This window comes from Ascaphus truei, chromosome 1, assembly GCF_040206685.1.
Source record: "Ascaphus truei isolate aAscTru1 chromosome 1, aAscTru1.hap1, whole genome shotgun sequence".
NCBI lineage: Eukaryota > Metazoa > Chordata > Amphibia > Anura > Ascaphidae > Ascaphus > Ascaphus truei.
In genome coordinates this window covers 318,991,222-319,016,117 of record NC_134483.1, presented here as the reverse complement: position 1 = coordinate 319,016,117, position 24,896 = coordinate 318,991,222, and the positions used below count along the sequence as shown (strand labels likewise).

At 40.1% G+C, this 24,896-nt stretch overlaps 1 protein-coding gene across 4 annotated transcripts in view; it reads right to left on the bottom strand.

The window, feature by feature from the left end:
- KLHL8 (kelch like family member 8) overlaps positions 1-24,896 on the bottom strand; it is a 52,448-nt gene that overhangs the window by 17,777 nt on the left and 9,775 nt on the right. For 2 of the 4 annotated variants that reach the window (XM_075606008.1, XM_075606019.1), the window contains exons 2-5: positions 19,745-20,027; positions 9,185-9,733; positions 2,524-2,710; positions 1,512-1,655 (exon numbers count right to left, since the gene is read on the bottom strand). In XM_075606008.1, the coding sequence (XP_075462123.1) occupies positions 1,512-1,655; positions 2,524-2,710; positions 9,185-9,733; positions 19,745-19,948 (1,084 nt within the window). In that variant the 5' untranslated portion in view covers positions 19,949-20,027. Of the gene's footprint in view, positions 1-1,511; positions 1,656-2,523; positions 2,711-9,184; positions 9,734-19,744; positions 20,028-24,896 lie in introns of those variants that run through there. The other 2 variants (XM_075606036.1, XM_075606028.1) reach the window with 2 other exon arrangements.

Genomic DNA, 24,896 nt, shown 5'->3' with positions numbered 1-24,896 from the left:
ACTGATTGAGCCTCAGTTTAAGGTCAATGAAGCTGGAGGGAGAGCTTTTTCTAGGACCACCAAGACTGTGGAATCAGCTCCCTGCTTCCATTCAGAAAATAATTACATACAGTACCTTCCTTTTTAAACAAAGCATGACAAACGGACCACAATACCCTGCCAGCCAGCTTTCCTGCTCCCGTTCATCTTTTACGCTCGTTGGTCTTCCTCATGTCCCTATATGTTTTCGGTAAGTCCTGGTTGTAGGTCTCGGATGGCTGTTCCTACACGCGCTCTAGTACTGAGTTTTCTTGGTGAGTAGCATGTTAGAAAAAGTTTGAAACAAATAATGTAACTACAGTATCTCTAAGACAAACCCCATTAGGGTGCTGGTTAGCATGGAGAGATCTTCCTTAGTCTCAGTCTGTGCAGCTAATTGCATGTGACGTCTGCGTGAATATGCCATCTTGGAAGCACAGCATCTCCAGCTCCAAAACGTCTCAGAAAGTGCTTAAGAGTGGAGGGCGGTTATTTCTACTATTAAATTGTTCCTTAGAGCAATAACAGGACCCCGGTTTCCAAATAACAGGGACTATGTGGCCATCTTACTTGGTGCAGCGCATGCACCCACGATCCTGTCTTTTAATATGTTCTCTGAATTTCTCAATTTCCATAATAGACCATACCACTCTGTCTATATTCTCTACAGGAGACATTGAATATTCTTCTATAACACCACCTTCTTGATCGGACGTTGATTGAGGAAATTAAGTTGGAACAGAATAATCCAGATCATAGGGTCCCGAGTAAGTTTACGCATATTTGCAGATTCAGTTGCACTTTGGTGGCTTACATGTTAGGGGCTATAAAAATATCAATGCTCTGTTGCATTACAAGTTGGAACCATACCAGAACTCCTTGTATCTGTGTAGGTTATCTTCTGCTTCATACATGTACACCACTTTTTCTTATACTTGTCTGGCAAATGTTGATCACATGCAGCAGAGAGCAAGGGTCAAATTTACTAAAGAAGTGCTACTCCATAAGAGAAGGCTCATTGCTAAAAGACACATTGCAACCTATTCACTTGAATAGGCCATAGGGGGTCACATTTATTGAGACGTGTTGGAAACATCACTGCTTAGTAAATAGGAGCCCAAGAGTTTTGTTTAGATCATTTCTGATCCTTGCAGGTCTTGTGTTTCAGTCACGTAACCTAGCTTTTCAGTGACACAGAACTCCATGCAATGACCCTTTGCTACCAAGAGGTACAGTAGGACAGAGAGAAAGAGAAAAAAAACAACAACACTGATCCATGAAGGGAAAAATTGGGCCTTACATACCTCAAGTTATATCCTTTCCTACCTTGGTGGAGCCCATTTAACCTAATCTGTGTGCGCTACCAGCAGACATGAAAGAAAAATGCACATTACTGCCAGAAATAGAAAGAATAACCCATTTACAAAAGCAACACACTGATTTAGTTATATAAGCCATCATAATTTAATCCAAGAACCATTAATTGTACTCACCTCCAACAGAAATTACGCCTACGTGTCGTCTCCGGCTGTTCATCTCTGGGCCAAAAAACCAGCTGTTTCTGCTTATCGAGTAGCACTCGATACTGCGAAATGGGTCCCCTGAGCCCCCACGTCCTCCCACACAAAACAGAACACCTGAGGGAGATGACAAAGTTATACTTTGTTTCTCAAATCGCTGGCTGGAAGGAAAACTACAGAATCCAAACTTCATTCATATTTTTTTGGAGAAAACTATTTCACTGCAAAGGACAGTAGAAAACACAATGAACATTTGGAACCCATATTCATATACATTGAGAGAGAGTTCTGCTTTCTCAAAGTGACATTTAACAAAAAATGATATATACACACACACACACTATATTGGTCACATTGCCATTAGGGACTGCCTGACATAAATACATTATAATTCTGCGGACCAAAATGTCCATTTGTTATCACTGTGGAAATATTACATTCAAAGTTACAAATTACATCATTAAATAAACCAGTGTGTCTCCTTCTGAACACCATAATAAGGCTTTTGTCTAAAACAACTGATGTTGTCTAAAACAGACTATTACAGTTATTTTTAGGTGTGGATCACATACTGTACATTTATGCTAAGGATATAGTCTGTTGAGAATTGGCTGGGGAAGCTCTACTACTGAACTCCAGACACTTATTACTACTTAACTACTGTAATACGAAGTTGAAGAAAAATTACCATTTTAGTACTCAGTTTAACATGTACACTTTTACACAGGGACATCATAATGAAAACGAAATAATAGATGTAAACGTATACAGTGCCCATGTTATTAATATCTAGGCCTGGAGACCATTTCCTTCTCTACTTGACCAATGTGCACCATGATCAAATTTACTAAGCGCTCCTAAGTCACCAGACGTCTTACGGTCCGTCCCTTAAACCGTGAACTTAGGCCATACAGTGGCTTAGCACTGCTTATTAAACATTGTCCAGTGTACACCACATTCATTCCCATAACTAGCACCTCCTTACCAGCAGTCTGTTTCCTCGGTGTAGTGCGAATGGTGTACTCAAATTCAGGTACTGCACGACTGCTCAGGTGGAGGTGGTAGTTTCTTGCTTCGTCCAGCAGGTCTCTGCATTTTAAATTCTGTTTGATTATCTCTTCTTTGGCCACAACTGACATCAGGAATTCAATTGGTAACAATGGCAGGCGCACCTAAGGGTAAGCATTGTATATAATAATGTCTATGACTAATGTACATGACTCAAGAGAGGGGAATTCAAGATGGTATTACAGTCACTCTTCATATTATATCACCTTTTTATACAGTATGTTGTTCACCCTCTTCTATAAGTAAGATTAAAACAAGTTAACAGGGAAAAATAAAAAAGACAAAAAAAGGATATAGATGCACATACATACATACCCCGCTCTCCAAGGACAGCCAACATAGTCATGATAACATATCGCTATTATGTTATTGACTATTGAAGTTACATAATGAAAGAAAACCCGCATATTTCCACACACATTCACAAATGCTCCAGCCAGGGAGGAAGGATATGCATAACTGACAAGGGTACAATAGGGATGTTCCTCCCTCACAAGTCAGCCATCCTTTTTTCCAAAGCTGAAACAATACACACCAAACAATACTGAGTGGGAAATATATGCTATTATGGAGGGACTTTAAAAATAAAAACTAATATCAGAAGCTGTAATTGAGGGCAAGAGCTTGGGTTCCAGTGATCAATCAGCGTGGTTTAGTATGAAGATAGTGGAGGGAGATCCGATGCACGCACAAGGTAAGGTTTTAGATTTTAGGAGGGCTAATTTATTGGAAAATGTTAAAGGGATCATTTGGCACAGTGGGGAGCTATTTGAGTGGCGTGCAAGAGCAGTGGGTAAAACTAAAAGGCAATACTGAAAGCAACAGATCTTTGTATCAGGCAGGCTAGTAAAAATACAAGGCAAATAAATCCGATAAGATTTTCAAAAGCAGGGTGGCACGTATGGTGTTAATAATAAAAAAATTAAAAAAAGTGGAACAGAAGTTGTAGTTTATCTACATTTCAGTAATTTTTGACACGGTCCTACATAGACTCCAATGTCGAGCATTGCAACACACGTATTAATCTTCTACGGTAGTTCAATAAATAAGACATTGGTTGTAGGACAGACGACAGAGTTTTGGTAAATGTAGTACAATCAGAGGAGAAGGTAACCAGTGCAGTACCTCACCGATCTGTGCTGTGACTGGTGCTCGTCAATAAATTAGTGACATTACAAATATTCTGTAAGGGAAAGTATGCCTTTTTGCAGATGACCCAAAAGATCTCCACCTCAAGATTCCAAGGAGGGTGGGGTAAACAAAATAATTTAGTGAGATTAGAGGAACGATCAAGATTTTGGTTTTCGACTGTGGCAACTACAAAGTGCTAAATAATGCACTTGGGTGACAAAAAACAAACAAAAAGGCAGAATAGAGGATTAATGACACTATAATGTCAACTACAATAGGGGATAGGGATCTGGGTGGCGTTATTTCATCTGATTTAAAAGTATGCAAGTAAGTAAACAAGGGGGAAAGCCAGCGGGATGTTAGGTTTGAAAGGTATTAAGTATTACAAGCAGAGAGAGGTCGTGTTGCCAACTTTATATAGATCATTGGTGATGCTTCACCTAGAGTACCATGTTCAGTTCTGGAGACCACAAGGCCTACGTATCAGGAAAGTAGTCTGCGCTGACACAATTGCATCAAAATGATCAATTTTGTTTGTCTGAAATGCAATGGAAATAGGGCACCTTGGAGCATAAAGCTTATACATGCTGTCCTCGGTTATCTGACCCAATGCGTTACTCAAAATGGCGTTGGATAGCGAAACGTTGTAAAGCGAAACACGTTTTCCCATAGGAACACTGTTTAAATGAAAGGTTCTGTTCCTGAAGGCATTTTTAATGCTAAAATACACAAAATATTTTACGCAGACAATAAGATATGAAGCACACACAAATTATATAGTGCATAAACTGTAATATATATATATTATAATATAAAAATATAATATATTATATAGTATAATATATATATTATATACACAAACAACTTTGCAAAGCGTCGTAAGAGCGTTGGATAAGCCGTTTTGGCGTTGTAAAAATGAACATAGGTATGCATTGCATAGCGTTGGATAAGCCATTCGTTGTTAAATGAAGCGTTGTAAAACGATGACTGCCTGTAAATTTAAAGTTTCCCGCTGTTGTGATGGCCATCAGAAACTCAGCTTTCTACCTGGTCTGCAAAAACCTGTGGATTGAGGGACCATTCTCCTGGAAGTACTCCGAACCTGCCGAGGAAGTCTGTTTCCTAATTTTCTTGCTATGTGGGCCACCAAAACAGTGACATTGTCCTGCGTATTTGAACATTTTTGAAGAAAATGATCCCAAAATGTAACCAAATAACCCTTTCATGCGGTGTCTGCTGCCCAGTGACACAGCCATAAGGATCTTACCACTACATATTGAGATGCTCTTGCCAGTAGTTTAACCATATCCAAGAATGCATTAAGATTAGAGAAATCCTTAAAAAAGCCTCTGCTTGGCCGTTTCTGCCTCAATGTCACCATAAAGATTGTTACTCCAAATGTGAATGGTTCTGAGAATACAGGTTGTAGCAATAGAGGACTTGAACTTGGTTCCAATAGCAAAGTATTGTTTTCTTAAAATGCCTTCCATACGCCTGTCCATTGCATCCCTTACAGGAATTGTAGCGAGTCTAGCTATTCTCGATATTGCAGGGTACGAGGGTGTTCGGACAAGGCCAAGACTGCTTTGGTAAAAGGATAAATGTCCTTGAATCTGTCTGACATCCCACAACTCTCATCACGTATAGCGTATTGTTGAATAACAAGGTTTTTCAATCATGGATAGAGGCTTTTTGGCTTTAAAGACCATGTTAGAGTTGCTTCTTTTGCTAATATTCCAAGGAAGGGGAAATCTTGGTCTGAATCTGAAAAGCCAAACAAGTCTGATGTCAAAGGCAAAAAAATAAATGTGGTTGACTCAAGCTGGTTTGAGATCTTGTTCTTTTAACAGCTAGAAACTTTGTATCTTCCACCCAGGAAGTTTCAAATTGCTCCAGTATAGAGTTTGTCGTCCAGGAAAGTTCGTCAGGCATACCAGAAGGAAATTCTTTCATAGCAAAGTTCTTAATACAGTGTCTTATAATTGCCAGGATATGACCTAAACTCCCATTCAGAGCAAGCCAAGTTATATTTTAGTCAGAGCCTTCCTAGGCTTGGTATTAGGGGCCACCAAATGCGCCAAAAATCACACTTCCGTTCGGGGCACCTGCTTCTATCTCAAGGCAAAGGAAGCACACATCCACTGCAATAGAATAAGTGACACAGGAAAAAAAAAACACTCTGGTAGGAGAGGTTGGGGAAGGGGGAAGAGGAGCGAGCAGGGAGCTCCGGACTCCCCTCCTCCACATCCATGGTTCTCGCTTCACCTTTCCACGAAGAAAGACGCACACTCCTTTAGTACCCATGTGAATTATTTAATTTGCTAGTCCCGGCTGGAGAAGCAGCATTTCCAGTTCTTCCTGCTACTCTGGTGGGATGTATTACAAAATATCCACATATTCATTTATTTATTTTTGCCACAGGAAGCAAATAAGTGAAAATGCAACTCAAAGGATGATTGCATCTTTCGAAGGAGTGCAATTACACAGATACTTTTTAGATTTTTTTTTTCCTGCTGTGTGGGATTCCTTTTAAACCAGACCCTTATCGGGCATGAGGTACGCTTCTCATAATCTTGTGGCAATGTTTGTCTCAATTAAAAAAAAACTAAACCTTGTAATATACCACCACTAATTTCCATTATTTTTTTACTGAAGCCCGCTGTGAATATACAATATTATCTTCATGTAATAAAATTAAGTCTATTGCCAATGATCCATTTTAACCCCAAATATGGAGCAAAACAGTTTCTATAAAAAGGATGTCTGTCACCTATGAATATCAGTTACAGGGGAGTCACTAACTTTTTTTATTTTTTTTTTAAATAAATTTTCCCCTTTCATACTCTTTGCCCATTTTTGTGTTTTAATGTATTAAGTTGACATTCAAAAGCTTAGTTTAAATTTTTTTTTTTTAACGACCTCAGTTGTGTGGTAATACTGCCATTTACACAGGCACAGCACTTTGAAATAGTCAGCCTTCGTGTGAACCTGGGGGGGGGGGGGGGGGGGGAAGTAGGATCTTTGCCGATCGATGGGCAGCTTAGGCAATTACATTTTCTTAAAAAGCCAAGTAACTGCTGCATCTATAAAAACGGTATTGCCACTTTAATAGTGCGATCACTTTACCTAAACCACTTCACTTCCCTCCTAGCCCGCTAGGGTAGTAGGCAGAAAGGACATCAGTACCAGTTGATTGGGTCATATAGAAGTACACAAAAAGGGACATTATTCCCAAATTCCATGCTATTGGAGAAAGTGATCCACTAGGGTATGCTTGCATGATTTATACCTCAGGGGATACTTGGAGATAGATATAGCTATATATGGCTGATTGGTTCACCAGCCAAGAAGCACCAAAATAGTTGAACCGTGCTACAGTAGGTTTTGAATTTATATGCATTTCTATGCTGCTGGAGATATTGATTGGCTCATAAGCAAGTACATTTACTAGGAAACTAACTTCTACAAAAGAAAAAGAGGGCATTTTATTTATTTTATCAAATTTGAACCCAACAATAAGACACCAAGTGCACCATAATATTTTGTTTGGATAGTCATTTCCTGTCCAAAAGCAGTTTTTTTTGCAAGAGAACAAAATACTAAGAAATACTTTTTATTGTAATTGAATTCTCTGTGCAGCCACTTAAACAGAAAAAATAAAATGAAAATATGTGTTCAGGTTTCACTTCTTGGAATTATAAACGCCAAATATTGTATGGTCACCAGTTTATTTGATGAATGTTAGCGTAGGAAACAGGAGAAAGAAGAAGTTAAACCGCATTTAAAAAGCAAATCAAATAAAAAATTTTTTTTTTAAAGTGGGCACTCCAGTTTAATGAAAGTTAATCTTAATTTATAAAAGTGACTTTAATTCATTTGATAGTCTTCAGAATTTGGGAGTCGCAGCGTTAAAGCAGATGACAAAAAAAAAAAAAAAAAATACAATATAATGCAATAAGTCCCTAAATAGGAAGTGTTTTGGAGGAAGGATGCGTGGTTCACTCACATTGTCCCAAATAGCCAATAAGCACATATTTGGTAAAAGTAGTGGTAGCTGGTTATAAAATGTAGATAGTTCTCCATCCAGGAGTCTTTGGAATACACGTAATTCTCGGAAGGAAAATTAAAGAACACGATAGTGCAAAGAATCCAATACTTTATATGTCTAAAAAGATTAAGCACAACCAAGTGTACACACACATTGCAAGTCAAAAATGCGCAAGTAAAACGAACAAGTCAACAGGAGTATTGCAGAGACTCCAATCTCACCACCGTCAACTTTGATTGTGGTGTTCTCCTTGATCTGCCTCTGGTCTGAATGTAGTGGAGGGGGCACTCGGTCAAGTCTCTCCTGCAGTACGCATTTAAAATGATTTCATGTGCTTATTTGCCATTTGGAAAATGTGAGTGTATCAATCATCCTTCCCCCAAAACACTTACCTATTAAGTGACTTATTGCACTAGAGATTGAATTTTTGGGTCTCCGGTTTTGAACACTGCACTCCCCAGGACTATTACACCTGTAAGAACATTTTTTCACCAACACTGTTACACTTGCAAGATCACTCACTGCATATGATAACATTACTAAATATATATTCAGTGTAAAGTTTAAGTTTACATGGTCAAAGTTTATGCATAGTTATTGTAATACAGTATGTTGCACTTTATTTCACATTTATAGTAGCCATTTATTATATGCACTTTAAGTGGTGAAGTAGGCGCACCCTGTACACTTTCTTGTAATTACATTGAGAGCCTGCTTATTTTGGACTGGATTCAACGGTAACTGCCCCTATCTGATCAATTATGCACTATATCCATGAAATTACTGTAGCTGCATTTGTTGTGTACACCTTTTACAAGTAACATTACACTATACAAAGTGGCCAGAGGCATACTGAGATACTCTAAATGTATTACAAATATTTCAGACAAGAGAATTTACACTGTTATGCTAAAGCTACACACTACAAAGTAAAAAGTCTAACATATCAAAAGGTATAGTGCTACAAAATGGGATACATTTTTGTGCAACTCTTACTTCACATAACCTGTGGTTGGAGTAGCTTTGAATTACTACCAAGCCTCATGTCATAAAGTACCCTGCTGTTCTCGCTCTATACCTACCTCATCTTCTCTTCAATTCTTAATTTTCAGTAGGTCTTGATATCACTCAAGTGGAAGTGAGAAGCCTAATTTACCTGATGGTCAGTAAATAAAAAAAAAAAACACACAGAGGCTAGGTTTGGTCCAAAAACACGGCAACAACAACAAAGTTACAACGCTGGTTGTAGAGAGAAACAAAACCGAGAATTTCAATTATGCAAACATTATATGGAGACTGAACTATTACTGCTGGCTTTTGGATTATTTCTTCCTGGATCAGCATCTCTCTTTACATAGACAGACGCACGCATACAAGCACACGTTAGCTGCTTCCCCACCTGAGAAAGTATTTCATCTAGCCACGGGATGTGGTGCTGTGGGTTGGCATTAAGCCACTTGATAGCCGCGTTGTAAACCTGCCTCTCACTCTCGATGTTAAGGTCCCCTGAGGACAGCAATTTATAGAGATGTTGGGGCGACATGCTGACAAAGTCCTCACACTCCACCACCTCCGGGAAGTGGTCGCAGGCGTAGCGGTCGGCCATGTCCATCAGGTCCACACGGTTGTGGCTCTCGGCAAAGGCCCTTACAGCCAGGCAGTTGGAGGGGTGGAAGTGCAGCTTCATGTATTCACAGCAAGCTTTGGCAACCAGCTCCACCTGGAGGATGCAGGCGGCATACAGCAGGGGCTGGACGTTGTCCACCGTCAAGGTTACCCGGGATGAGTAGGCAAACTTCACCAGGTCTTCTATGGCATCACCATCAAAGTCACGGATCTCGATGAGCGTCTGCTTAGCCTCTGCCATATCAGAGAGGAACATGGCACGGAAATACGGGATCACACAGGCCAGCACAAGTTTGTGACAGGGGATCAGCTTTGAACCAACCTGTTGGGAGGAAAATAAAAATAAAGCGCACTTATTTTATTGTAAATGTATTTTTTTTTAATGCTCACAATGAACATACAAAGCTAACACATCCTGGTTTGCACAGCGCTCCATTTATTGGTTTGATTTGTTGGGGGGGGGGGGGGCAGGGGGAGAGAGAAACAAAATGCTTCTGTTCCAGCTTAATAAAGTAATGGTTATGATCCTTGATCATTAAATGTGTTTTAGGGAGTGTGGAGAGAAGAGGGGGAAAAAATAAAATAAAACAAACCCGGGTGCTGAAGATATTTCCTTTGCCATGTCCCTCAGACCACATTTGACAAGGCTGCACCTTTAACTAAATTCCTGGTGGAAAGACTAGCAAGGCCCTTCTGTGACGTGTGTGGGATTACTACAAGCAACTAAAGGATTGAGGGGAACTTTCAGAGTAATTTGTACTTTTTTCAATATAGCCCAACATTTGTGTAAACATCCATCGTATTTTTAGCATGATTGGCATTCATCCCTCATTTGGAATGTGTCATGTCCAAAAATAGGTCCATCAGGGATTTTTTTTTTTACAGACACACAATTGCTTGCATAGCGCTGGACCAATGGAGCCTGGCTCTAAAATAGAGGGATTTGAAGAGATAGAATTGATCCCATGATACTAAAAGATGGAGAGAGATGATAGATGAGCAAACCAGAGCAGAAATGCTTGAAAGTAAGTCATATCTTGAAGGCAGTAGACTTAAAATAAAAATCCAGGTACTCTCCTGTAAGAAATCCAATTTAGTTCTAATAATTATATTGTAATATGTGAATCTGTTATCAAGACAGAATGTCAAGGTATACAGTAAATTGCCTGATGGTTCTTTCTTGCATACATATATCTGATTTGCAAAAGGTTCTTCCTTCATTTGGTATTTATTCTGATTATAACTCTCCAATGTAACTGAACAAATAATGAGGGTGCAGCTGTCCTAAAGGTCTCTAGAGAAACTGTTTAGGTTGATACTTAAGTGGTTATTGACAACTGTGGTTTTAGCTGAGGGAAGAGGCTATGACGGAAGTTCTGAGAATCTTCCAGTACATATGCCATATTTGGTTATTCTATGCATGGAGGCGTGGGCAATTCAGATGACTGAAAGACCTAATCTAGGAATAGCAAGAGCTGACCCAAGGGATATTTTTTGATACATATGTAGCAGGAGAGGAAGTAAGGAAAAGGGAGTGAGGAAGGAAAAGGAAGAAAGAAAAGAAAGATTAAAACCAAGATGGGAGAAAAAATAAAAAAAAATACATAGATTCCACTCAAACAGAAAACTATGCAACCATTTTTAAGTATACCATAACTTATTTGGAACGTCATCGCCATTTTACCATTTTTATGTAAGTATTTATCTTTAAAATAAGTTAATTTTTATGTGATGAACCAGAATTACTGAGGTCTGTTAAGCTGGCGTAATTATGAAACAAATTTTACATCTGCCAAAAGATATAATTCCAACAGCATACTGTATAATGTTCATCAATGAAAGCCAGAGATCCTCCAGGGCGTTATTACAGTGTTATTTTTAGCTTTAGGAACCCTCTGGTTCCCACGATACTTGGTACCACTGTTACTTCCTCGGTATTTCAGCTGCAACTGATAGGATGTCGCAATGCTATTTGTCTGCAGGACCCACAATATTTTATGGCCATTTAGAATTCTCCAGGGAGAGAGTGTTAACACCAGTAACTACACTGGTAGAAATCTCCGGAACCAGATGGATCTGGAGTTTAAAAAAAAAAAAAAAAAAATGCGGTCCAGCTCTGCAGGACTCCCTGGTTCCAGTACCGTAAAAACAATGGATCAAAACATTTTTTTTTTCAATTTATTTTAAAAGCAGGCGGGATTGCGAACATTTCAAGATTTACAGGAAAAGTGAAGATATCAATCTAAACAATATTTAAAAAAAAATAAAAAATAAAAAAAAGTCAAAAACGAAATGGTAACCTTTTGCGAAAAATTATAAACAAACCCGGTACACATTTATTATTTTTATAACCTCAACATACACTCTTACTTCCTGAATAGTAACGATCCATTTTATTGCAGTCCATATGAGACAACCTATCTGTATATTCAGGGCACACACTTTGATTGCTAGCTTGCCTCTGGTATCTGAGAAATTGTGCCGTTTCCCATCTAGGGCTGTGTTGGAATATTTAAGATCTGCACACCAATCAGTAGGAGCCTGGCAACAAGATCTAGCCACCTTTAACCCTTTTCCAAGTCTGATCTCTTGGCCATATCCTCCTGGATGGCACGTTCTCTCAAAACCGGCTCTAAATCTAACTAAAATATATCCTTTTACAGTCGCAGTAAACAGAACCACCATCCATCTTGTTACCAAACTAAGTAGCCTAGGCCTTGCTTCTTCAACTCTCACATTGCCAGGATCTGCTCTCCACTGTCACTCTACTGCAAAAACTGTAATATATGCCTATATCATCCTCAGGCGTGATTACTGTAATTTTCTACCAACAGGCAGGGGCAGCTTTCCCATAAGGCTGGCTAGGCCATTGCAAATTTCTTTTTTTTGGGGGGGTGGGGGGATGGGGTGTAATGTGTGTGTGTGTGTGCGCGTGTCAGAGTCTTATCTTTTCAGGTTGCGGGCCCATTCCTGTAGCATCACATCGTCATGGTGACCCGCCATAACAACGCAACGCGGACGAGAGCGGCCCCCGAGCTTACGGTTCTATTGTATGTCTTTATTTATATAGCACCAAGTGTGTACTCAGCGCTGACAAAAAGGTAAGTCCGCCTCAACTAACCTGTCTCCCTGCCTTGCAACCCCTTTGCGAATGTCTGCAGCTAGAATCCCATAAGTTTCTCCCATAACAGCTTCTGCTCATATCCTCCTTGAATCTCTCCCCTTGTATCCCAACATTCCGGGCAAAACTTCAAAATTCTCCTTCTTACCTTCACGGCTCTCAACTGGCCTGTTTCTCCCTACATTTCTGCTTAGATTTCTCGCTCCGCTCCCCCTGCTCTCTCGCCCTTAAACGCTTTGCAACTCCCTCCCATTCTACATACAGCAAGTACCTTCACTCTCCACCTTCAAGTCAAACCTAAAAAAAAACACCTTCTGAATGAAGTCTTTCAATAGCTGGGACTCATGGCTACTGGGCCACATGCACAGTTGCACTTGCCAACCACAGTGATCAGGCACTGCCACCTACTGCACTTACTCCGTCAGCTTCTGTCTCAAAGTCTCTTAACATACCACTTCAAATGCAAGCTCTTTAGAGCAAGGATTTGCTTTTATATGGTCCAATTGTTTCTTGTATAATAGTTCCCTGTAATGTATAGTCCCTTTTCTAAAGTGTTTCATAATTAAAAATATACATCTGGACCAATGCGCGGCTGGGGGCTGGCCTGGTATTCTATGGCCGCTACATTGATGATCTATTGATCATCTGGCACGGAGATGAGAACAGTCTCACACAGGTAATGTATGATTTCAACAATTATGATCTTGGACTAAAATCAGAGTCACCCAAATGAAATAGTATTTTTAGATCTGGCTCTCAGTCGACATGAATAACAGAATTCAAACCAAAGCGCACTTCACGGATGTAGCAGAAAAGGTTGAATAGGAAAAAGAGGAATGAGGAGTGAAATGAAAAACAAGAATATGGAAGATAGTGAAAGCACTTTAGAGAAGGTTAAGAGAGAAAGGAGAAAAATGTAAACTAAAAAAGGGGAACGTACTTGTGTTTACATTTTTTAATTTAATCCTTGTGGCAAAAAAAATTTAAAAAAAATAAGTAATATAGAGAGCGTATCTCTAGAAGCAGGGGGTCCCAGCAGCTGAAATTAATGGGGTTCAGCTTTGGAGACCCCTGACACAGTAGGGGATAGCCAGTCTTCATAATAAGGTGAAGTCTGACTGTTTACCCCTGAAACCCAAGTAAGCACCATAAGCCAGGGACACAAATTTATATCTAAAACCTATCCTGTTCTGGGTTTTACCCATTCCCCTTTCCCAATAAACATGAGACTTTGGGAGTGCGAGTTTTAGTTGAGGAGATATTTGAGTAAAAATGTGTTTCTTGTTTGCAGGAGTTCGGGGGATAAAGTTACTGGTAGTCCCGTAATTCTCCACAACGCGCAGGCATGATTTGCAGGTACGTGATATGAATTACCTCGGGGCTACACAGTGTCCCCCAGAATCCTGTTTGAGCCCAAATGTCCCAGATCTATTTCCCCAAGAGATATGAGTTTATTTAAAAAAAAAAAAAAAGTGTTTTATACTGTATGTATTAATGTCTATACAGTCAGCCCGGGCATCTACATAGGTGCCGGGATGTCTGCATAGACATCCGGAGTTCAAAGTAGAGAAAGGATGTCCCGAGGTGAGAAAACCGTTTGGTGAGCAGTACCAGGTCTAGAAAACAAAAAGGGCAGCCTGCAGGGGCACCTTTAGAACTGCCAAACCTGGTGGAGCCTGCCCAGCGCATGGCAATGGGTTGGCTGGGGGAAGATGCTGCTGGAAGGCGCGTTTTCCATTGGCCGATTCATATTTCCTGCTCGCCCGGCTTTGAGCCGGCTTGGCACGCCCCCTCTGATGGCAGCCAGATGAGCCCCATTCCGATTGGCTGCTGGGGAAACTTTCCACACACTGATTGGTCGCTAGTCTATCCTCCATGCTAGAGATAGCCTCCACTGCGCTATGTAAGGAGACTGCCCGATCAGAGAACCAGACCATCTAGTGGCTTGAGTCGGTGATGCAAAGGCGGGCTTTTCAAAGTTGCTCTGTTGCGAATAGCAGAGCAACCGGCTTCATTTTTGGAGCTAGGAAAGTCTGCCTCGCATAGACCAGTCAGACGCGAGGACCAAGTTCTCAGAATAGAATGTAGCGGTTGGGTATTCTACCCGAAGGAGGACCAGGAAGCTTGGGACTAGGTCCCGGTCAGGGTAAGACTTCCGAAGCAGGCGCCCTGCACCCATTGGAGTCTAGTTTTACTCCAGACCCCTCATGTGTATTTCTTCTGTATACTGTGTATTCATTGTGTCCACGGGTTTTACCCGAATAAACCGCATTATGTTTTGTCTAGTGAATGATCCCAGAAAATGTATAAAAAAGGTGTTAAAAAAAAGTGCTGCTCTTCATGACAACCCCGATTGAATCTTGTATTTTTTTTTTTTTTTAAAGGATTGCATCTTTAAAAGCAGCACAGTACAGGCATACCCCGTTTTACATACACCCGCTTTACGTACACTCACAAGTACGTACATTTTTTTTTTGTTGCACCATACCCGTGTACGTACACGTGCTTCGCGAGTACGGACACCAGGGGGCAGCGTGCGCAACTCAACACTCCTGCAACCTCCTTCATGCTTGTCTTCATTATGGAGCGCTCGATCTCCCTGTTCCCTCTGCCCTCCCATCTGTGTCCGTTCCCCCTCCCATCAGTGTCCAATCACGCTTCCTAAAGCAGCAGCTAAACCAGTGAGTCTGCTTCCTCCTTCTCCCCCCTCCTCCCTCCTCCCTCCTCCGAGCTCTGCGAAGCTTTGCATGTGATGTGAATAGACTGCAGTGTGAGGGGGAGAAGATCTTCTGCTGCAGTCTTTGCGTGTGTGTGTGTGTGTGTGTGTGTGTGTGTGTGTGTGTGTGTGTGTGTGTGTGTGTGTGTGTGTGTGTGTGTGTGACTGAGTGTGTGACTGAGTGACTGTGACTGAGTGACTGAGTGACAGTGTGTGACTGAGTGATAGTGTGTGACTGAGTGACAGTGTGTGACTGAGTGACAGTGTGTGACTGAGTGACAGTGTGTGACTGAGTGACTGTGTGTGTGACTGAGTGACTGTGTGTGTGACTGAGTGTGTGACTGAGTGTGTGACTGAGTGACTGAGTGACTGTGTGTGTGACTGAGTGACTGAGTAACTGAGCGTGTGACTGAGTAACTGAGCGTGTGACTGAGTAACTGAGCGTGTGACTGAGTAACGGAGCGTGTGACTGAGTAACGGAGCGTGTGACTGAGTAACGGAGCGTGTGACTGAGTGTGTGACTGAGTGCGTGTGTGTGTGACTGAGTGCGTGTGTGACTGAGTGCGTGTGTGACTGAGTGCGTGTGTGTGTAACTGAGTGCGTGTGTGTGACTGACTGAGTGACAGTGTGTGACTGACTGAGTGACAGTGTGTGACTGAGTGACAGTGTGTGACTGAGTGACAGTGTGTGATGAGTGACAGTGTGTGATGAGTGACAGTGTGTGATGAGTGACAGTGTGTGATGAGTGACAGTGTGTGACTGAGTGTGTGACTGAGTGACTGAGTAACTGAGTGTGTGACTGTGTGTGACTGAGTGTGTGACTGAGTGCATGTGTGTGTGACTGAGTGCGTGTGTGTGTGACTGAGTGCGTGTGTGACTGAGTGAGTGCGTGTGTGTGTGTGACTGAGTGCGTGACTGACTGAGAGAGAGAGACTGAGTGAGAGAGAGACAGAGAGACTGAGTGAGAGAGAGAGAGAGACAGAGAGAGAGAGAGACTGCGAGAAGGAGAGAGCTGCTATATAGTACTGACCCGCGTGCGCGCCTCTCACCTCCCTGCTTCCTCCCACTCATTTTATTTGAATAAAGCCTACTGTATTTATTTTGGTTACAAATGCATTATTTACATCAGTTATGCACGTGTATGATGTTTGCAGTACAGTACATGCATCGTAAAGTGGAAAAAAGGCAGTGCTTCACTTTAAGTACATTTTCACTTTACATACATGCTCCGGTCCCATTGCGTATGTTAAAGCGGGGTATGCCTGTAGTTTGTTGTAGGCATTTTAGAGTTTTTTTTAAATGGACTGAAACCCCGGTTATGCCATGCAAAGAAATGGAGTCTTTATATTTGCACTAATATTTACAAAAATTGTTGAGGGGGGGCAGTTTGCAATTTACAAAAAAAAAAAAAAAAAATTTATACAAAATGTTCCAACAATTAGTGCAAATATCCTAAATGCAAAAGTTTCTAAATGCAAAAATGCATATCCTAATTGCAAAAAAAAAACAAAAAACAAAAACAAAACACTAGCAAATAATCATACTAACACTTATAAAATAGCTTATACAATGACACACTATAAACTATTAATACAAATAAAAATAAGGTACAGTAAGTGAAATGATCAAGACACCTTGGAAGAAATCTGCAATGTTTTAGGATAAATCATTTCATTATCTGTATTTATACTGTGTATTGCAAATGTAGTTTTTGTATAGTGTTATATGATGTTTTTGTTAATAATGCGAGCCATTTTAAAAAGAACCGATATGAGGTAAATGCTCTTTTATTTGGAGACTACCTTATTTTATTTTGACATAAGTAGAAGTTACCATAAAATCAATTAAAAGTTAGAACATCTGTATATGTGCACTTCCATCATGTAAAACTGCAAAGAAAGTACACGATAATAAATACGTTCCAAAGTGTTTTTAGATGGTGCTACTACGTAAAGACACTTGCACCTTCTGAATGAGCCAGGTGGTGTCGTTTTGGCACAGCACCGCTTAGTAAATAACGGCCAGCCTCCATTCCTACAGCTTAATATTATGCCGTCAGGATGTCCCATTGCAACATAAATACAGACTGACTTTCTTAACTCCAAGGCCTTGATTATACCAAGTGCTGCTCGGCGGCAGCGCTATTCTGTGACATCACCCTGTGCTGCCGCCGAGCAGCATCTTGATTATACCAGGGAGACAGATCAGAGGAGGCCTGGCCGTGAGCAGTTCATCCTCATTAGCTGAACCACTCACGTTACACACCCATCGCCAGAAAACAACACATTTTGCAGTCGTCCCCAGCCATCCGCTTTGCAGTACGGCGTGCCGCAACTGTCACCAGCGGTATGAGCACTTTCATTGGATTTTTGCCACTTGTCTTGGTGCCACTACACGGATTTTTCAGTATAATTACAGCCTAAAGCATTAAAGTAGCAATGGTTTGATATAGATATAGAAATACAATTGTGACCGTGCAGATTTGGCACTTCTGCATGGAAAGTCCCATTGACTTGAAAGAAAGTTTCCATGTCGTAGTGCTGAATCTGCCCTTTTGTCCATGAACATTAAGACTTTAGGGTGGTAGGACACTAAAGTTTGTCTTTATTATAGCTTGGGTGGTGTGGCTCTTGGAAAGCTTTCTATTTAGAAGTGTGGTAGACAAGCAAGAGTAGAATTATTGCAGGTCACCACCCTAATGTTTATGAAATGGTTTCTAAACTATTTCTAAGTAACCCGAAGCGTAGAAGACAATGTTAGAAACATATAAAAGACAGCACCAGCAAGCAATCCTACACTGCATTGCATTTTTGTTGCGGAGTCAAAGACTTTCGGCTGAAAGTGATTTCTGTTTTAGATCTGGTGCTCCTTTTTTGCAAACTAATAGGATTTGTCCTTTCATTAATCTGTTTCAGTTATCCTGCATCTGTGGATCGTTCAACCAATCTGACAAAGGAACAGGAGAGTCAACACCTCTCCCATTCTTATCAGTGACGTCCTCCTCATGCCACAGGAAGGGATTGTGGCACTCTGCAAGCTGAAGGCACTTTGTGTGCGCATGTCCGGCTACAGAAACTAACATCTTTTAAAGGGATGGGCAAAAGCAACTGAACCACGCCAGTTTTCATGTTACCATTTTAAAAATAAAGCAACAGTAAATATTTGAAAACAAGTATCGCGCCCAATTTGTTAAATTCTAAGGTCAATAACGATGGACATGTCTTTCTTCAACCTACTATTGGAGAAATTCTGATTTTATTAAAATAAGCAGATAAAGTGATTATTCCCCAAAATGTAACCTCTTGTACACGTCACTTAACTGTGCTGGGGGAGACAGAGACAAAGGCTTGGAGGGAAATTACCTCTTGCCTTTATTTTTTACCTGCAGTGAATTCTATCCCACGTAAGACCACAGTAACTAATTGCAGTGATAGAGTTTACAGGTTAGGATTAGGTGACAAATTTGTTTTTTTTAATCAGGTGTGTAAGCATCTTTAAGACATTTTAATAGCCTACATTATTTAGGTCTGCAGTTATGACAGGGGCTTTGAACAGTTGGTGAGGGCAGGGGTCAGTCTTGTGTTATTCATAAGAGATTGAAAATACGGATTTCAGCATGAAGACATCATTAAACATCGTAACTCGCTGCATTTCGATCATATTCCAAAAGTCATGTCTAGAAATAGCCGGAAAACACCTATTACTACAAGTTAACCGTCTCAATGAGCAGGAATGTTCAGAAACAAAAAACACACAAATACATCCAGTACTCTTCAAAACTGAAAACCATGAACACCTTATCCAATTTCTCTACTATATATTTTATTTAAAAAAAAGGTGCACACTCAAAATGGTTCTGAAAGTCACAGGCGAGCAAACCGATCTTAAAAATATTCAGCTACATTCTTTTATTTTATAAATCAATCCTAAAAAAAAAAAAAAAATAAATAAAAATAAGTGTGTGTTTTTTTTTTTTTTTATTTTGTTAGAAACCCTAAGGGGGGTGGGGGGCGAGAAATAAAAAATAACAAAAAGTGAATAACTTTCAACTGATATAAATTAAGTTGAGCAAAAATAAAAATGTAAGCATCACAAATTGCAGCATTAAAATGTGTATGCATTCTTTGATCTTAAAAACAGGTCTTTTAAGTCTAAATGACATTATCAATATATTTATTTATATACTGCAAGCATACACCGAGTTCAAAAATAAAAAAGGATCCCATTTTTTCTGGTCATATCTTGCAGAAAAACACTTAATTTTCATGACATGACATTAAATATTCTGTGGAATTGGTGACGTTATGATGACTTAATAAAGTGCATAGTTAGAAAATGGTACACACACACACACACAATATTGGCAACAAAGAACAATAAATAATACTTCATTATACAAAGCTGTTAAAAGTTATGATGTCTTTAAGAATGATTATGCTTAAAATCGAGCCCTTCAACACACTAGTCTGAGATGTTTTGTGTACCTTCTCCCTTACCTTAAGTGTGATATCGCACAGCTCCCCCACTTCATAAAAATGGAGGAGTGAGCTGTGGAAGTCCTTCCAGGCCTCGTTAGCCTCAAAGAGAAAGGAGCCATCGCCCTCGCTGTCACTGGTCAAGGATTTGTCCCGGTTGATCTGCCTCCTCCCCTTAGTTTGCGGTGGCTTGGCTTGGCCAGGGATCATGGATTCTGACGCCATTGGAAACACAACCGAGTCCCAGCCGAGAGCAAAATCCTCATATCAGGTGTGCAAAGCTAAAGTGAGCACCCATCTTCCTCTGTAACACACAGAGGACAAAAACAAAGGTTAGGGTGGAATTGAGGCTTAAACATTTATAACACCACAGCACCTCAGCTCAATGGGTTCTTCCTCCAAGGGGTTGATTCTGTGCCAAAGTGGCCAATCGGGAAATTTCAGACGCAATTCCCCATTGAAGTCAATATGGAATTTTGTTCAAAAATGGCCCGATCGGCCGCTTTGGGGAATATAGAATCAGCCCAAAATGTAAATCTTAGCAGCAATTGAAGTGCATACATACATATAAAACACTTATAGTTGAAATCACCACACACAATAAATAGTACTGCCTGCTCACAGCAACTCAGGATGTAATGAGTTAATTGTAAGCAATACAAATTTCGGACAAATAGCTCGTAGTGTGTAGAATTTAATAGGGATTAGGAATCTGAGAACAAAATACTGCGAGGTATACCAAGGTGGTGTACATCACAGACAGATATCCCTATAGTGTGCACAACAGTCTAATATTCATGAATTTCAAAGATTGTGGGCTAAGCCTCTACACTAAATGGTGAATGATAATAAAAACCCATATTTATAATAGTGAATTACAAAATTCCTCATCACAAGATGAGAACATAAATGAAAACAACCCGTTCAGAATTCAGATAACCACTTGCAGTGATACCATACAGTATAAGGGTATATAGTGGACTATGTATGGTATGTGCAGAGAAAAGCACACCCATACCAGGTAAGTTGTGTATACACACTGGTATAAAAGGTCTGTGAGGTATGCTGACATCAACAGCATCTGTAGCCAATTGCTAGTGGTGGTTTATCTGTGAACTAAATCTATTAGGGCTCACCTTGGTTATATTCCAGTGTCAACATAAACTGGTGTAATCCATATAGGTCTTGTAACAAATAGTGGCTCCCTCTGCCTCAAGTTGCAGAGGCACTCTGGTGGATCATTTATCTGTCTTAAAATTGAACTAGTTTGCTTGCGAGATAAATGTCTGAATTATTAGTTAACTGGGTGGTGCTCTTTATATGTTCTTCAATGTGAACATCATGTACTGTATACGGGAACTCGAGATTGGAATCACAATCAGCACATTAGAATTCCAAAATCGGACCGGAGCTCTGCACCCAGCGGCAGCGGCTTGCACTTGACGCTTCTTACTTATAAATGGTTAATGTGATAACAGGATCCTCTTTCCCCCCATATACTAGTGTGTTGGTATCGTTTCCTAGACACACACACACGTTAATATGTATAGAAAAGGCATATGTATAGAAAATCAGAGCAGTCACTCAGACCACTATGTGATCAGATACTGGTCCGTGCCCAGCTGCACTAATATACATTATTTACATACAATATCCTTTGGGCCATACCTTTATATATATATATTATACAGGCTCCTAGCTGTTTTATGTGCAGTGACTTGCTATGTTTCAGACAACCATTTCCTCTGCTATAGCATTAGATATCTTATTACAGAGCAGGAAGCCTATTAGTATATACTGAGCATAGAGAGACCAGAGCAGTCAGCTTATGTCTACGGAAGTGTGCACAGTTAATTAGGATACATGCTTGCCTGCAGCGCAAATATAAAAACAAAACGCACAGTAAGGTACTGCTGTGTTTTACTCGTGGTTGTACATTAGCTGAAAACAGTTTACGTAATCAGAGCGAGGTCGCTCTCCTTGTAATATGGGATTAGGAATGTACAAAGTTCAACAAAGGGAGAGTGGAGATTAAAATGGTAGACAAATTTGCGATCAAAATATAGGAAATTATCAAATCTGATGAGGGAGGAGGGGAGAAGAGTAGAGATGATATATATTATCATTCTATTACATTTGAAAATATTTTACTTTGTTGTATTCTCATCTATATTTTTTGTTAATATAGGTCTTAGATTGTCTCAATTTGTATTAGTCATCCATATCTTTTTTATTTCTAAATTTATATTGCACTGTGTCCATTCATTCAATTACCCCACATTACTGGATAGAAGGTGCTTTAACCGAAAATAGTTGGACGATTCTCTTATCCTGTATAAATCTTGAATACATGCACCATCTTTTTTGTATTCCCTAAATATGGTTAAACCGTCTCTACATATACACGTGAAAGTAATCTCAAAGGCGCTTTAAAAAACAAAAAAGTGCTCACTATTCTTAAAGTGATAAAAAGGTGAATATTTATTCACCTTTTTATTGTATTATAATGTGTATACAATGTAATTGTGGTATATAAAAGTTGTCACTCCCTGCTCAAAACCCTCTGGTGGGGCCTGTCTTTACTGGTCCCAGAAGTAGAACTATGTTTGCGCAATCCAAGGGGAGCATAAAAGAGAAAAAACACCACAAACGGATGCAAGTGCAGATGATAGTGCTACTATATACAGGCATACCCCGGTTTAAGGACACTCGCGAGTAAGTACATATTGCCCAATAGGCAAACTACATCTCACGCATGCGCCTGTCGTCACGTCCTGAACAGCAATACCAGCTCCCTATCTGTACACAAGCGGGGAGACTATAGAGCCTGTTACAAATGCGTTATTTACATCAGTTATGCACGTATATGACGATTGCAGTACAGTACATGCATCGATAAGTGGGAAAAAAAGTAGTGCTTCACTTTAACTTTACATACATGTTTCGGTCCCATTGCGTACGCTAATGCGGGGTATGCCTGTATGGTGTAGCAGTTTAAATCTTGGCTCTTATGTGCAGCCTACTCACAAAATATCAGTAGTAATCAATTGACTCAAACTGTGGCAATGTTGTATCTTTGTACATACTTGATACAAAGATACAACATTGCCACAGTTTGAGTCGCTTGATTACTACTGACATCTTGTGAGTAGGCTGCACATAAGAGCCAAGATTTAAACGGCTACACCATATATAGCACTATCATCTGCACTTACATCCGTTTGTGTTGTTGTTTTTTCTCTTTTATGCTCCCCTTGGATTGCATAAACTGTCTCTATACAATTGTACCAAATACAGAAGGATTTACAATGCATCCGATGTCAGATGAGCTGTTAGAGTGGATTGGGGTTCCTCAGAATTTCACATAGGTTCCTTGACAAAAAATTTTTTGGAAACTACTGCTATAGAAGGTATACTGAATCAACAAAGAAGATTTTAATTCTATTTATGGCCATTACCCTTTTCCCCCTAAGGAAGCAGTTCCAATCTGCATCACTCGAGTGAGGACAGAGCCGCGGGAAGAAAGCCAGGACCATCAGTGACCATTCGAGGTAAAACCTTTGATACCTGGACCTTATGTGCATATGACCCAAGGTTACACTTGTTAGTGCAACGATTTGGGAATTAATTTTCTTTGATTAAATAAACCGACAAAGGTCTGCTGTGTTGAACCGAAACTGTTTAATAAAATACCAACAACTTGACTATTTTAGAGTACTACTCTTTTGCTCCATTTCAAAGGGATTTCACCATTGAGTTTCAGCACCAGCAAGTATCTTTAATTTCAGTGCACGTATACTCCTATATTTTATACATCACTGGTGGTTTCTTTCCGCTCGTCCTCTGCTGGATTATGTCCTGTGTTGGCGTATAATTTCACAAAGACGTCTTCAACTCTTTATAATATGTGCATGGTCTTTTATTGTTGATCCATCGTCTTGAGTGCACAGATCTTCTTTCCAACATAAATCCTTGCTTTGCCTTTAAGCTTTTGTTATCTTCAATAGTCTTCCTCACCGTAGCAGTTACATTTTCTAACATATTCAGTTATACGTTTGCATATTGTCTTGCACAGCTCTGCAGATTCAATTCTTGTATATTGGGATTCCTTCACTTCTGGTCATTTCCTCAGTAATTGTTTTGTCTCAGATATTTTCTTACCCCGTTTGTTAGTTATTCCTCCATTTTTTTTCTGCGCTTTCAACAATGTTCAAAAGTTATGCATATATATTGTTTGTTAAAGTGTCCCCATGCATTTTGAGCAAGCTGAAGCAATTTCAGTTGTAGTTGAGATTCTCTTTAGGTTATTGATGTTGATAGTTTTCTTTTAAATTAGTTTTCTTCTTGACAACTTTGCATTCAGATGTAATCTGCTGCAAACCAATCAGTGCTCAATCCAAAACGGTTAAGGACTGTGCAGACATCAATCACATGGTACAAAAATAGGTGATTGAGTGCTGTCTATTAGGATAGATGTAAAAATCATGATAAACAGAAAAGTAAAAATCAGTGCACAAGGGAACAAAGAGGAACCCTAATCCCTCCACATAAACATAATATAAAAAGGGAAGTTCCCAGCACTCGTAAATGTAATAAATGAAGATAATGGGAATAAGACAAATCAGTTTAATATGATGGAAAGAAAAAATACATATCAATCAATAGAACCACGAAATGAAATGTGCTATATGCTTGAAATAATATACTATTGTGTGGGAAACCACAGAGGTCTGAAGCGCAACACAAGGGGAGGGAGAAATACAGGTGATGAGAAGGGTGAAGAAAAAGACAAGGGAAACAAAGGGGATGCGGGGAATAAGGGGGGAGAATAAGGGGGGGAGTAAGGGGGGCAATGTTTTGGGGGGTATCCCCTTCAGGCCTGTTCCCAAAGATCTGGACAACCCAAGGTACTTCCCTTTCCCCTGTGTGCGCGCGCGCACACACACTTCCCTAAAATCTATTGATGAGTACAGTGCTAGATGGATTGGCCCCCTTATCTAAAAAGAAAGTAAATCAAGCCTAAAAAGGGCAGTATGCCAGACAGGAGCAACATCTTAATGTGACGGGCAAGGGTAACCAGGCTTCATAAAAGGTTAAGCCCTCTGGTTGCCCTTGGGTCCCTGGCAGCTATCTAGCACTATAAAAGTCAGGGGCCAGGTACCTTTATATGCAA